This window comes from Diabrotica virgifera, chromosome 2 (genome assembly GCF_917563875.1).
Source record: "Diabrotica virgifera virgifera chromosome 2, PGI_DIABVI_V3a".
NCBI lineage: Eukaryota > Metazoa > Arthropoda > Insecta > Coleoptera > Chrysomelidae > Diabrotica > Diabrotica virgifera.
The window spans coordinates 198,454,060-198,468,537 of NC_065444.1; the positions used below are offsets into that span (position 1 = coordinate 198,454,060).

General features: G+C 32.0%; 1 protein-coding gene across 2 annotated transcripts in view; it reads right to left on the reverse strand.

The window, feature by feature from the left end:
- The window catches only part of LOC114328104 (lanC-like protein 2), a 114,530-nt gene that overhangs the window by 16,101 nt on the left and 83,951 nt on the right, over window positions 1–14,478 (reverse strand). For both annotated transcript variants that reach the window (XM_028276878.2, XM_028276877.2), the window contains exons 3-4: window positions 6,494–6,636; window positions 1,022–1,169 (exon numbers count right to left, since the gene is read on the reverse strand). In XM_028276878.2, coding sequence (XP_028132679.1) covers window positions 1,022–1,169; window positions 6,494–6,636 — 291 coding nt within the window. The remainder of the gene's footprint in view (window positions 1–1,021; window positions 1,170–6,493; window positions 6,637–14,478) is intronic.

A 14,478-nucleotide genomic window follows, 5' to 3' on the forward strand; every position in this document is an offset into this window, starting at 1 on the left:
GATATTATTCTATTGGGACCGTGCAAGTTCGGAAGAGCGACACCTGGTTTCATAGCTCAGCAACATTTGTAGCACTTTTAATTATATTGGCCAATTTAATTATATTAGTAAGTCAGCCAATTATATTAACAAAAGAATAGAATCGAATGACCACATAAGCCGAATGACAACAAATATAGTAGTCAGGACAGCGAGAGACGGTTCCCCAAAAGGAAGACGATCAGTGGGAAAACCACGAAAACGATGGAACGACAACTTACTAGAGGCACATTAAAAAAAACAGACAGAGTCATGTCTATACAAAAAGAAGAAGAAGAAGAAGAATTATATTAGTCCTGGTTGCTGGTTACTTGTCAAGGCCTTAGCCCAAAAAAAGAATAAGAAGAAAAGTGAGATTGAGGTTATGTTATTAAAAGGTAAACATTATTTATGTAGTCAATAGAATTAATTAATAAAATGCAGTATTACAAATAAAATACCGACAATTAATTAAATTCACTTTAATAATGGCATATCATATCGATATTGTGGAGCAACATTAATTCCCGATTTCATAATGACAGTAGGAATGAAATATGTCAATATGACAATTTCAATTGACAATATGAATTATTTAAGAAATATGCTCAGAAAGTTATAAGATTTCTCCGATACTCGCGCACGATCGTTTCTCGTATCCCCTCCAAGTACTTGCACACAGCGAATAGCAATTTTGTGGCGTATGTGGCTGAAATGTGGTGTATCTCAATCGTCACTTCAAAGAAATGTGGTGTATCTCAATCGTCACTTCAAAGGTTAAGTCAAAAACTTTAAAAGAAACATCCTACTACATCAGTTCGAAAGGGTCGGTGTGGCAGAAAGCTGTCAGTTACCTCCAGAAGCATAAACTGGCTTTAAAACGGAAGAACCATCCATAAAGAGATAACCAATAAATTAAAAGAAGCAGGGTGTTGAGTACCAGTGGCCACGGTGTGCCGAAATTTGTACAAATTTGCTCAGAAGAAATCATGCATTTACTTACCTGGCTAATATAGTTATCATCAAAAGGAGGAGGTGAAATGTTTTTGTTGACATACAGTATTGCGTATAGATATCCAATTCTACCGTACATATATTCATTGGCTACATCGGAATGAATATCCAAAACATCTTTATTCAGCAAAGTTAATCTACAAAAATCAAATAAATTTATTTGAAGCAAAAATTCGAATTAAAAACATATTAAACAGTTTCATAACTATTAATTAAGTCGTCAAAATAAAATATTAATAGTCATAAATTAATATTAATAGGTAAACACAACGAGATAATTTTTAGAAGAAAATACAAAATTTCAACTCTAGAGTTGTACCACAGATATAGGCCAGGGTAATAAGACAAAAATATACCCTGTTCGTGACACTTCAGCAGCCAGGGTGCTGAAGCGTTTTTTCGACAGGTAATAGGAACAAATTATAACTATTTCCTGCGTAGGATCTGTCGGCCATTTTTATTTATAAACAATTAACTGTCAAAAAATGCCATTTTCCCATTTTTTTTTTCAAATCAACGGAAAACAGTGAAACTTATGATTTTTTTAGTACTAATATCTTCGAGAGTATGGAAAAAGCTTTAAAATGACGTATTACAAAGTTTGATATACTCATTTATTGTTAATATAATTGCGAAAAAATGTCGGAATTGCAAAAAAAATATTTTCTCAATAACTGTTGTAAAAATTAGTGTACAGCTTTGAAATTTTTGTCAAATGGGGGTTCTTTGGTGCTTAATATGTGACAAAATTTCAAAGCGATTCATTCAATTGTTTAAATTTTATTTAAATTGTTTATCCCAGAGAGCGTTTTTTTTTGCAATAACATAAGTCAGAAAAAAATGACCTTAGAACCATTCCACAGGTGTCAAATGAAAGAGCATGAGCTACATTTTCAACATGGTTTAAAAAAGTGAATAAAAAATGCATTTATTAGTAATAAATAATTATGCAAAAGTATCGTTAATTTTTCTTTATAAACTTTTTGAATAACTTTTTCCAAAAAAATTAACTTTTTTACCCTGTTTTAAGTGCACAACTACCAAGTAATGTTATCTATATCATAATTGATAAAAAATTGTAATAAATATGTATAATTTCTTATATAACAAAATAAAAAGATTATAAGGAAAGATTTACGATACTTCTGCATAATTATTTATTACTAATAAATGAATTTTTTATTCACTTTTTTTAAACCAATTTGAAAATATAGCTCATGCTCTTTCATTTGACACCTGTGGAATGGTTCTAACGTCATTTTCTTCTGACTTATGTTATTGCAAAAAAATGCTCTCTGGGATAAACAATTTGAATAAAATTTAAACAATTGAATGAATCCCTTTGAAATTTTTATCACATATTAAGCACCAAAGAACCCTTATTTGACAAAAATTTCAAAGCTGTACACTAATTTTTACAACAGTTATTGTGAAAATAATTTTTTTTGCAATTCCGATCTTTTCTCGCAATTATATTAACAATAAATGAGTATATCAAACTTCGTAATACGTCATTTTAAAGCTTTTCCATAATCTCGAAGATATTTGTACTAAAAAAACCATAAGTTTCCCTGTTTTCCATTGATTTAAAAAAAAGTGCAAAATGCCATTTTTTGACACTTAATTGTTTATAAATAAAAATGGCCGCCAGATCCTACGCAGGAAATAGTTACAATTTGCTCTTATAGGTATTACCTGTCGAAAAAACGCTTCAATACACTGGCTGTTCAAGTGTCATGGAAAAAACCTTATTACCCTGGACTAATAGTGAAATTACTAAAAAGTAAACTTAGAACATTAATACACTATGTGACACGAAGGCACCGTTGCTCAGTTCTGGTAGATTAAGGGCGGGATCATGTATAGGGGTGAGAAACAAGTAAGATACACAGCAAAAAGAGCAAGAAAAAGGATAACTTTTCAAAAAAAGGCGCATCTGGTTTTTAAATATTTGAATCCTAAAAGACCAGAAATGGGATATTGATAAAACAAAGAGAAATACCAAAAATACTGTCAAAAAAATGTTAACGAACTACAAATGTCATAAAAATAAAAACATGGTAAAATATATTGAAAATACCAAATATCATAAAGTATATGGACATAAAAAATTCTTCTTAATTTATATACGCATATAAAACATGAAATGTTGTTAACTAGCGTAAGTTCTCTTTGCAACGGATTAACTGTGTGTTGAAATAAAAAAAGATGCAATAAATGAGAAAGTTTAGTTAGATATGTACAAAGAACACAAAATGTTGTTTAGTTAATCCATTTCGAGATAAATATGTTTAAAAAAGAGACTGCACAAAAATATTAATTAACTTAAGTATGTAATAAGAATAATGAAATAGTACTGTTTATAATACAAATTATAAATATTAAATTCTATAACGTAACTAAATTCAGTCACTTATTTTGTTAAATAAACTTCCCTAACATGAAAGCAACATCACTTTACTTAGCTTAAAATAGAAGAATGTACCTACTCACAATAATTTTAGATAATCTGTTTATCGCCCGCCCAGTTTTTACAGGACTTTTGTACTATAATCTTCGTTAAAAAGGCACGTTATCTTGTTTATTCAGCGGTTGTGTTCAATTTTCATTTCACAATACATTTGACAACACTGGCAACAACGCTTAGTACTTTCAATTTGTAAGCTTCTGAAAACCCATGTGTTTATGTGCACTGCTATGCCCATAGGTTGAATTTGGTATTAGTGGATACAGCTAAAAAGATGAACATGGTTGACGAAACTCTGGAAATGCTTGAAGCAATTTATTCCTATCACTCGGCTTCTACCTTGAGACATCAGAAATTTAAAGACGCACAAGACCCAAAGTCAAGAAAGTTTGAGATGCCCCAACAAAGTTATACCAGATGGGTATGTAAATACAAAAGGGTAATGTATTTCAAAAATAACTTTTTAGCTGTAATGTCAGCCTTGGAGGACCTGAAATGCTCTACAAACAAACAAAGTTGAAGCTTCTACTGCTAAAGGGGATTCTGGCTGCAACTCAAACAGTTTGAAATTGTATTTGTTCTGTAATTTTTAGGGAAGATTTTGGAATATACAAACCAAACGTCTGTAGCTTTACAGAAGGAAGACCTACTAGTGAGCTCTGCAGTTATCGATGGTTTGAAAAGGTTACTACAAAGTCAAAGATCTGATAATTTCTCTGATGAATGCTGGAAACAAGATTGTTGTGTAGCTGAAAAAGCGGAAATAAAAATTCTAACAGACTCTGATAACCAAATGAAGCGTAAGGGGCAAATACCAATAAAATTTTATGATTCAGTCATCATGACTTTCACAGGACAAAGATCTATGCATAATGATGAAATTCTGTTCAAACAAATATTATTTGAAGTGCTAGACCATATGATAGGCGAGCTTGAACGCAGGTTCACAACCAATCCAGCTGTTTTTATGGCTTTTGAAGTTTTAAATCCATCAAGCACTGAATTCCTTACAACTGACCCTACATGCAGTTTTGCAGATCAGTACAGTATGTTCATTAATACAAAAAATCGTAAGTATGAAATTTAAATGGCAAAATAGATTTTCCATGATTTCAAAGGAAAGACAACAGATTTTTATTTTGATTTACTTACACAAAAAATGTTGTATCCTGAGCTTTCAAAATTTGCCCAGCTTTTATTTACATTACCTGTAACGAGTGCTGTAGCTGAAAGAAGTTTTTCCACAATGAAAAGAGCCAAAACTTATCTGCGCTCTACCATGACAACTAATCGACTGACGAACCTTTCAATAATATCGATAGAAAGAGAAGAAAGTGAAAGGTTGATGAACAATCCAGACCAAATTATAGACATTTAGTAATGTTGGCCAGAGCAGATTAAATTTGTAAATAAATGTAAACCTTGTCAACAAGCAGTAAATCTGTATAAAATAAAATTTGTTGTTACAATTTCTCATTTATTTATTTATTGTTTAATATATTTTTATTTAAAAATATGTTGAATTGATGTTTTTGGAGAAGGATTGATAGTTTTTATTGATCAATTAATCAATTTTATTTCATAAGTGTGCTGAAACGGATGGAATTTCGAAAATTCAATTAATAACTATTTTTTTGTAGAATTGATTTTTTGAATGTTTACATCCCCTCTCAATGATTGGGGTTTTTGAGGATCAAACGAAACCACCGGTCACTCAAAATCTATTGTGACTTGCCCCCCCCCCAGTTTTTTTGGTCTAGAACCGCCACTGAACAAAAGGTACAAAAATAAAAGTCTTAACACACATAGGATCGTTGTCTACATCTTACTGCGAAACAAAAAATAAAAAGAATTGAAAAAGTGAGATTGCTGTACAGATTATTTATGGGAAAAAAGTACCGTTAGATATCGTTTCTAGGTATTCAAAATAATCAAAACTCTTAACGGGATCAGTACGTGGGTTCTTTGGCGGCATTTCGGTAAAACCTTTAAATGGCTTTCCGTCGACCGTCCATTTATGATAAATTTTAACACCCTCAAAATCATTGATTAATGACCCCTATTAATGAATGATTTTCTATTAATGAACGATTTCATTATAGGCAACACAATATACATTGCTTGCATATATTAATTAAACGCTCTGTGATTGGCAGTGACCTGTGGTGTAGGCAACCAAACATATACCTATTTATATTCCCACTAAAAAATTTAAAATCAAGTAGCCGCTGTTAGTACTATCTGTCATTGTATGTCATTATTTACTTTATTGTTTAACATTCTGTGTATTTGAAAAATCAAAAGAAGGATATATCTTTATTTCTGAAAAGTACGGTCGACGGAAAAGTTTTGTAATGAACTCGTGAATTAAAATGGCGATTAACAATCTCGAACATTAACGCGCTCGCTCCGGTCACGCGTTAAAATATCTCAATTGTTAATCGCCCTTATTAATACACTTGTTGGTTAAATAACTATTATTGAGAGTATTTCCAAACAAACCGTAACACTATTGTTTAAAAGTACGGAATGGGTATCATTTAAGCGGTATAATTTTAATAACACGGCATAAAATGATTTCTTAAGAAAAATTTAGAAAAAGGAAACGAAAATACTGGGCGATATAAAAAGTAACTGATAGGTTAATACGTCTAAAAAGTCATATACATAAAGAGTAGGAAATATTGGATTAAAATAAAATTGAGGCTATCAGAGCAACAATGGCCTAAGCCCAAAAACGAAATTTTGAGATAAATGCAATCTTTTCATTCATATTTGCAGTATATTTGGTTAAGGCAACAAGAAATTATGTAGCCATCTATCCAAATATAGAGGTAGGTTGTGTTTGTAGGCCTCTGTTAATCCGAAGATCTAATGTTGCTGCTTTTATTGATATATCAATCTAAAAATACTCAATTTGTGGCTTAGGTCATTGTTGATCTGAGGGCCTCAATTGCAAAAAAATACTTATTTAAAGCAATAAATAAACTTTACTTTGATATTAGTTGTGAAACTTCATCGTGATTTCCCAATTTGCTATGTACCACTATTCCTATTGCAAGTGGTCCTGCATCACCGCACAGGAAAGTGTGCCTTCTTCCTTTCAGTTTGTGAAGCGAAAGCAGTTTTAAAACCTCCTAGAAATGAAAAAAATATTTCATCATTTTTTATAGTCACATTTTATAGTAATCATTTTTATAGTCCTGGTATCATTTTTTCTATATAAAATATACTGATATCAATAGAAGCAAAATAGACAGTGGTAGATATTAAAAAAGTTTTGGCATGATATTTCATTTTATATCCTTCAGCTTGTTTGCTTCTAAGGCCCTATTCGCACCAAACGAGTCCAATCGAGTCCAGTCCTGTCGAGTCAAATCAAGTCAGTCATTAACTTTCACACTGAATGCGTCTTGTGGAGTCATCAATGTAGAGACACATGTGATTCAAAATGGATGTAGTTGTTCAAACAGTAATAACACGTCGCCTTCGAAGGAGAATGAAGCAACGAGAGAAACTATTTTGGGTTCACACATAAATACTAGAAGATCTGTTTTTGGTTCATTCCGCCATATGTTTTCAGATTTATTAGATGATCCTAAAAAGTTTTACAACTATTTTCTAATGACCATAGATTTATTTTTTCACAACTATTTTCTGAATCATCTTTACTTTTATTTTTTTTTACATTTTTAAACGCTTTTATTTAGTTCAATAGTCTGCATCAAATCTTTAGACGTTAATTTGACTGCCTTTTCTTCAATGCAAATGAATGAAAATTTGCAGACATATGTATTCGCGGGAACAATACACGAATAGTCAATAAAAAATAGCTATTTGTATAACAAGGGAGGAAAGTGCTACTTTTCCTCCCGAGAATGAAGTTTACTGCCCGACGCGTAGCGGAGGGCAGTAATCATTCAAGGGAGGAAAAGGCACTTTACTCCCATGTTATACATATGGTTTTTCCACCTTCCTCAAATAACAAGTCATTTTTTTCATTTTTACTTAAGAGGAAAGGAACATTTTGACGCCTGTCAAAATTTTCAATGTATTTTAGATGTAATCATTTTTTTTCGAATCCTGAGAAAACTAATAAGTATTTTTGAAAAATTTAAACGCAGAATGAAAGATTACTTTATTACCGAGGGCCGAAAGTTCCTTAGAATGAATAAAACGTTTCTTTTGAATGAGATATTTGAAATTAAAAATCACACTACATTTTCTCTTAGTTTTTCACCCCTGTAACTTATTAAAATAAACATTATAGAAGTTTTCAGGGACTTTCGGCCCTCGGTAAGAACGTAATCTTTCATTCTGCGTTTAAATTTTTCAAAAATACTTTTAGTTTTCTCAGGATTCGAAAAAAAATGAATCCCCATTTAAATACCATTGCAGCCGAAAATACGTACCCATCCCCTTAATTTATTTATGTAACTAACCAACAAAATTTATTAGAACTAAAATTAGGGATTCCAATGAACTGTCAGTGGTGGCCGGTGGATGGCTAAACTGACATGGCCATAGACATAGTTAAGGGGGGTGGTCATGACGTATCTAATGTTTACATTGAATATTGACAAATTTGTAAAGAATATCCTGTTTGGTTTTGTTTTTTTGTTAATTGTGTAGCGAAATTTGTGAAATTGTGATAGCAAATTAAATATGAAGTGGTTTAAACATTGGATACGCCTATGGATGACAGTTTCGCCATCCAGCAGCCATATTATATCACGTGATTTGGAATGCCTAATTACCAACTAGGTACAATATAACTGTCAACTGTCAAATATAAGTCAAATTATTAATGTAACATTGTTATTAATGTAACATTGTAAACATTGTTAAATCAGAATAACAATTTACTGTTTTTTACCATTCTGCAAAATACAGAGTGTTTTTAAATAAACGTTGAAATGTATAAATACTTACGTAATAGAAAATAGATATTGTACAGGGCGTCAATAAGTTATATTTCATGAATGAAATACCATGACGTCACTTTTACTTTTCCTCCCTAGGGAGGAAAAATATTTTCTTCCCTGGGGAGGAAAAGTACAACTTTGCTCCCTACAATCAGGTCCGGAAAAGTATACTTTCGGTAGAGGTAGGTGGAAAAATTGTTTTTATGTTTATTAATTGTTTAAATAAAAAAACGATTTTAATGGAAAATGCTTAAATTCTCTTGTTTTTTACAATGTAGAAACTTGAAACTTTTACCTTTTGTAGCTAATGATATGAACTATACATAATTTCCACTTTTTACATTAATTGTTTACGTAATGCTTCATAGGTAAACAATGAAGTGTCAAATTTTGAACGCTCATATTTGTTTATATAAAAATCGGCGCTTATGGTAGGGGAGCCCAAGCGGAGATTTTTGCAATTACTTGAGCGCGTCAGATTATCATATGGGGAGAAACCTGGTACCCTGCAGATGTACCTCTGCAATATATTGGCTCTTAACACAGTGAAGTTCGTTATGGGGGGCCCGAAAAAAAAATCTATCCTTAAAAATACTCGAAATTGTCAGATTAAGCTAAGGTAAGTTAAGTACATGCAAAAGAGTGTATATTTCAAAAATCTGACGATTTGAGCGGGGTGTAAGGAAATGCGTGAATCAAAAAGTTTCACAAAAAAGCGAATATTTCGCGAAATGAACATCAGATCGAAAAACTAAAAAATACGTCTTCAATATTTTTCAAAAATCGATTGAATGGTACCAAACATGGGGGGTAAATTTAAAATTTTAAATTCAAACCCGCGATATTTCGCAAAATAAACATCAGATCGAAAAACTGCAAAATACAATTTCATTATGTTTTTGAAAAATCTATCGAATGGTAACAAACATGACCTCCCACGGAGGTAGGGTTGGAGGTTATTTTAAAATCTTAAATGGAAGCCCCAAATTTTTATTGCAGATTTGGATTTTTTACGTAAAAATAGGCAACTTTTATTCGAGACATTTTTTCAAGCTATGGATAGATGGCGCTATAATCGAAAAAAACGATTGTTGGAAATGGAAAATTAAATTAAAAAGTGGAAAGTTCCCACTAAAATGGAACATTTTACTTAAATTTTTTTGGTTTTAGGGCCTAATAATCACAACCCAATAGGTCCCCATAACGCTCGAGTGACTGCAAATTTAGCATACTTTGCTCCCCTATTATTCATGTCAAATTTCAATATGATACGAAACAAAACGATAGATTAATGTGAAAACCTCGTATCTCATTTCACAGAAAATTTTACAGGAGAGACTTTAAACTTAATTTCTGCATACTATAACTTAAAACAAAAAAACTATATATTTTTGATTCTGAGTATGTTTAGATCATTACACATACATTTTTCATATATATTTTGGGTTAGAGTATGCAAAAATTCAGTTTAAAGTCACTCATGTAAAATTTTCTGTACAATGAGATACGAGGTTTTCACACTCAGCCATCGTTCAACCAAACCTTGAATTAAAAATTCCTGTTTTTATCGTAGTCTTGGAAAAACCACCGGTAGAGAGGTTTTGTGGTACAATTAACATTAACGCATTCGTTTTGGCGTATTAATTAAACGCTTTTCTTTAGTTTAATCGTTTGGGTCAAATCTTTGGACGTTAATTTGACTACTTTTTGCTCAATGCAAATGACTAAAAATATGCAGATATATGCATTCGCGGAAACAATCCACGAAAAATCAATAACAAAATTGTTTATGTTTATTTATAATTGTCTAAATAAAAAACGATTTTAACGGAAAATGATTAAAATCTCTTGTTTTTTACAATGAAGAAACTTGAAACTTTTACAGATTGTAGCTAGTTATATGAACTATACATAATTTTACTTTTTACGTTAATTGTTTACGTTATGCAATAAAGTTTCAAATTTTTTGCCGATTCCGACTATTTTTCATGTTTGTACCTACATCATATCTTTTATACATATTTTAATAAACATGACGATATATTTTAATGTTTGAAAATTGTAAGACTAAAAAGTAAAAAAATATGAAAAAAACATTTTTAAGAAACGCTTTTCTTTAGTTGCGAGTGCCTAAAATTAAAAATATTATAAAAAATCAACTAAAAAGCAAAAAATAAAAAAAATTAAAAAAATCTAACACATGCGTTAAAAAAAAAGCGTGGGGCGAAAACAGTTTATTCGATGAAGACGCGCCACGCGTTTCTTTAACGAATGTGTTAGATTTTTTAATTTTTTTTATTTTTTGCTTTTTAGTTGATTTTTTATAATATTTTTAATTTTAGGCACTCGCAACTAAAGAAAAGCGTTTCTTAAAAATGTTTTTTTCATATTTTTTTATTTTGGGATTACTTTATAAAATCAAAAAATCTCTACCCAACAAATACTTTGACTTATTAAAATCATATCTAAATCAAAGATAATTTGAAACTAAAGTGGACGATGAACTATCACATCATAACCAAATTCAGTCAGGAGTCCTACAAGGTAGTATACTGGGTCCACTTCTTTATGTACTGTACACATCCGATTTACCAACCTCTCTAGAAACCACCATTGCAACTTTCGCTGATGACACAGCAATATTTGCAACTGAAGAGGATCCAACAGCTGCAGTATTAAAACTTCAAGAACACCTAGACCAAATCGGACAGTGGCTAAAGAAATGGAAGATAAAAGCTAATGAAACTAAGTCAACACATATAACTTTCACACTAAGAAAATACCAATGCCCAAATATTAGCCATAATCAAGTCAACATACCCCAACAGAATATCGTCAAATACCTGGGGCTTCATCTTGATTGTAAATTAAACTGGAAAACAACATATTTTAAAGAAGAAGAAACAAATCTGTTGAGTTGAGAGTGAAAGAAATTAATTGGCTTATAGGTGGAAAATTTCGACTCTCCATTGAGAACAAACTGTTCGTTTATAAAACAGTCATCAGACCTATGTGGACGTAAGGAATCGAACTATGGAGTTGTGCCAGCAAATCAAATACAAAAAGAATTCAAATAACTCAATCAAAAATTCTACGCACCATCGCAAATGCCCCGTGGTACATTTCCAACCAAAAACTTCACAGAGACCTAAATATCCCGCTGGTCAGCACAGTTATAACCTTACAAACGTCACATATTTGTTATTTTATTTTTAAATAATTATTTTACTTTATTTTCTTTAATATTTCATTACCAATCCTTTTCTTCCATTTGTTTTACCAGTTTTCTTCGTTAAAAACTCGTTGGCGCCCTCTTTTATTACCCTCTTTTATTATCTTCTATAATATCTCTTTTCATCTAAAATCTAAATCATCATACTGAACGTACCCCGTATATTCTTACTCTGTGAGTATCTGTCTTAATACGGAACATGCCTAACTTCCTACAGTTCACGCTGTCATTTTATTTCTCAAAATGGTGGTGGTGGTAATCTTATAAAAGACAATTACAGAGCTGATAATAGCTATCAATTTCCAGACATCATTCTCTTGGGGTAAGAATACATATTATCATATTTTAATTACATTTCTGCATCTAGCAGTTTTTCTAATATTTTTTTTATATCTAACCTAACCTCTCATCTAAAAGCATGGTTTCTGATATTTTAGTTTTAAATATATCTTTTTAATTTACATATATACACGTTTAGTAATCAAATTTTAACTATTCTCCTCATCTTAATTCCATTTAATTTACCCCTTGCCATCTGCTACTCTTTGAATACTTTTTTGCAAAGGGTACCTTTTCTTCTTGATGTCAAAACTTATACAGCATTATTCTTCTAGTTTTTGGGATAAAAATTACCGTCCTCCTTCTGGGAGCTTCAAGAATCCTCAAATCGCCGGCGATACAACGAGGGCAAAATCATCTAGACTGCAACCACATCACCAAGACTGCAACGACCAACATCCGTAGGCCTGGTGGAATACAACACCTACAACCCCAGAGCCCGTTGCAGAACCAACAGCAGTACCATTCGACATCAAGAAGTTACCAGCAAACCAATACCAAAAGCCATAAGTAGAATCTACAAATTGTTAGTTTCTGGCAAGAATTTGAATATATTTGTTAATGCAATTAATAAGTCATATTTTTATTATATCTTTATTGAACAATAAACATGATTAATTAAAAATATTATTTTGTTTGGTTTCATTCCAAATTTTCATAGTTCATATCTAAGATTAGGACAAGACAAACACACACCTTGCTGGCTATCTTGGATGATTGAGGTAATATTTTCGAATATTATTTCAATTAGCTGGGGTAGTCCATCGTCCTTTTTCGTTTCACAGTGATTCAAGAAAGAGCCAACAGACACCATGAGAAATTCGAAGGCCAACCCAACCAATTAATATTACCACTACTGCAGCAACTAAACAACAGAAGAGTGCGAAGATTATGGCCCATAGATCTTCGCTGGAACTGAGGTGAAACCGCTGGGTGATGTACGTCATAACGCCATATTAGTGTACAATATTATAGTTTATATATAAGTTATTATACTTATTATCAAATTAACTTATAGAATGTGTAATTCTGATTGTTAATAAATTCTTATAAAAAAATCTGTAATTTCAATTTATTTTTTCATTTAAGAAATGCTATATTTCGATGTTTCGGGTTTTTGTGATTATAAATTTCATCATTCTCTCGAACTAATAATATCAGTTTTTCAATATTCACTTTTAAATGTGAACACCGTGCAGTGACTGAACAAGACTGATGTAAAAAATTCGACCTATCGAATCATGGAGAGTATTGACTCGGCGCGACTCGACTTGACTGGATGTGAGTGGATCAGTGTGAAACCAAACAGACGCATTTGCTTTATTTTCTTTCTAACACAGCTGGACGAATCTTGGAACGTCTGGAATTATTTTAAACAAAACTTAGACTAAGTAAATACAAAATTCTTAACTACTCTGAAGGACATGATGAAAAATATTTCTTCATTCACTTCGATTTTGTGCTTTTTTTTCAGTCCCTCATCTTCACTTGTTGAAGGTCTTCCTCCACTTTATTAATCCACTTCGTTTTGAGTCTACCTTTCCTTTTGGAACCAATTAGTTTTCTGGTCATTATTAATTTAGGCATTTTGTTTACTGCCATTCTTTCTACACGTACCAACCATCTGATTCTTTGAGACTTGACGAACCTGGTGATGGTAAGTTCTTTGTACAACGCCATTAATTCGTTGTTCGTTCTTCGCTCCCAACCGTCTTCTGTCTTCCGTTTTCTGAATACGCGTCTCAATATTTTCCTTTCTCATATTTCCAGAGCTTCCTCTTCTTTCTTATTTAATGTCCATGCTTCGCAGGCATATGTTACTGTGGGTCTAATTATTACTGTTTTATATATTCGGAGTTTGTCTTGTCTAGAAACGTATTTTGAGTTCATTAGGGTCCTTAAACTACTTAATTTTTTATTCAGTTTTGCTATTCTGGCATCGAGTTCCCATTCCTTTTTCATTTTCATCGAATACTACACCCAAGTATTCAAAATTGGTTTTGTCTTCAATTAGCTCCAATCTCATTACCATTGAAGAATTCAGGCGTTGAAGCACCAGACTCAGTGACCAATTCTGCGAAGGCCGTCCGGCCACAGCTGCTGTCCCGGTAAACATTGATGCTGTGTATGACATGATTGAAGCAGATATTACTACGTGTTCGCCATCATGACATTCGTGCATTATTGGGCATTGGCATGAATCAAATCCAAAAAGTTTTACTGGAGCATTAGGCAGTGAGAAAGATGTACAGTTATTGGATTCCTCGTAATCTGACTCCTGTCCATAATAAGTCACGTGTTGATTGGTACTGTGCAACACTTAAAAGGTTCAACGGATGCAGCTCCGTTGGTATGGATCGTTGTGACTGATGATGATATGGCTTTGAAATATAGATCCATTTATTGCTATGAGCACGAAACAAAAGCCAATCAACGGTTGAGTGTTTCAAAACGAACCAAGGCAACAAAAATAGTCCGCTCTC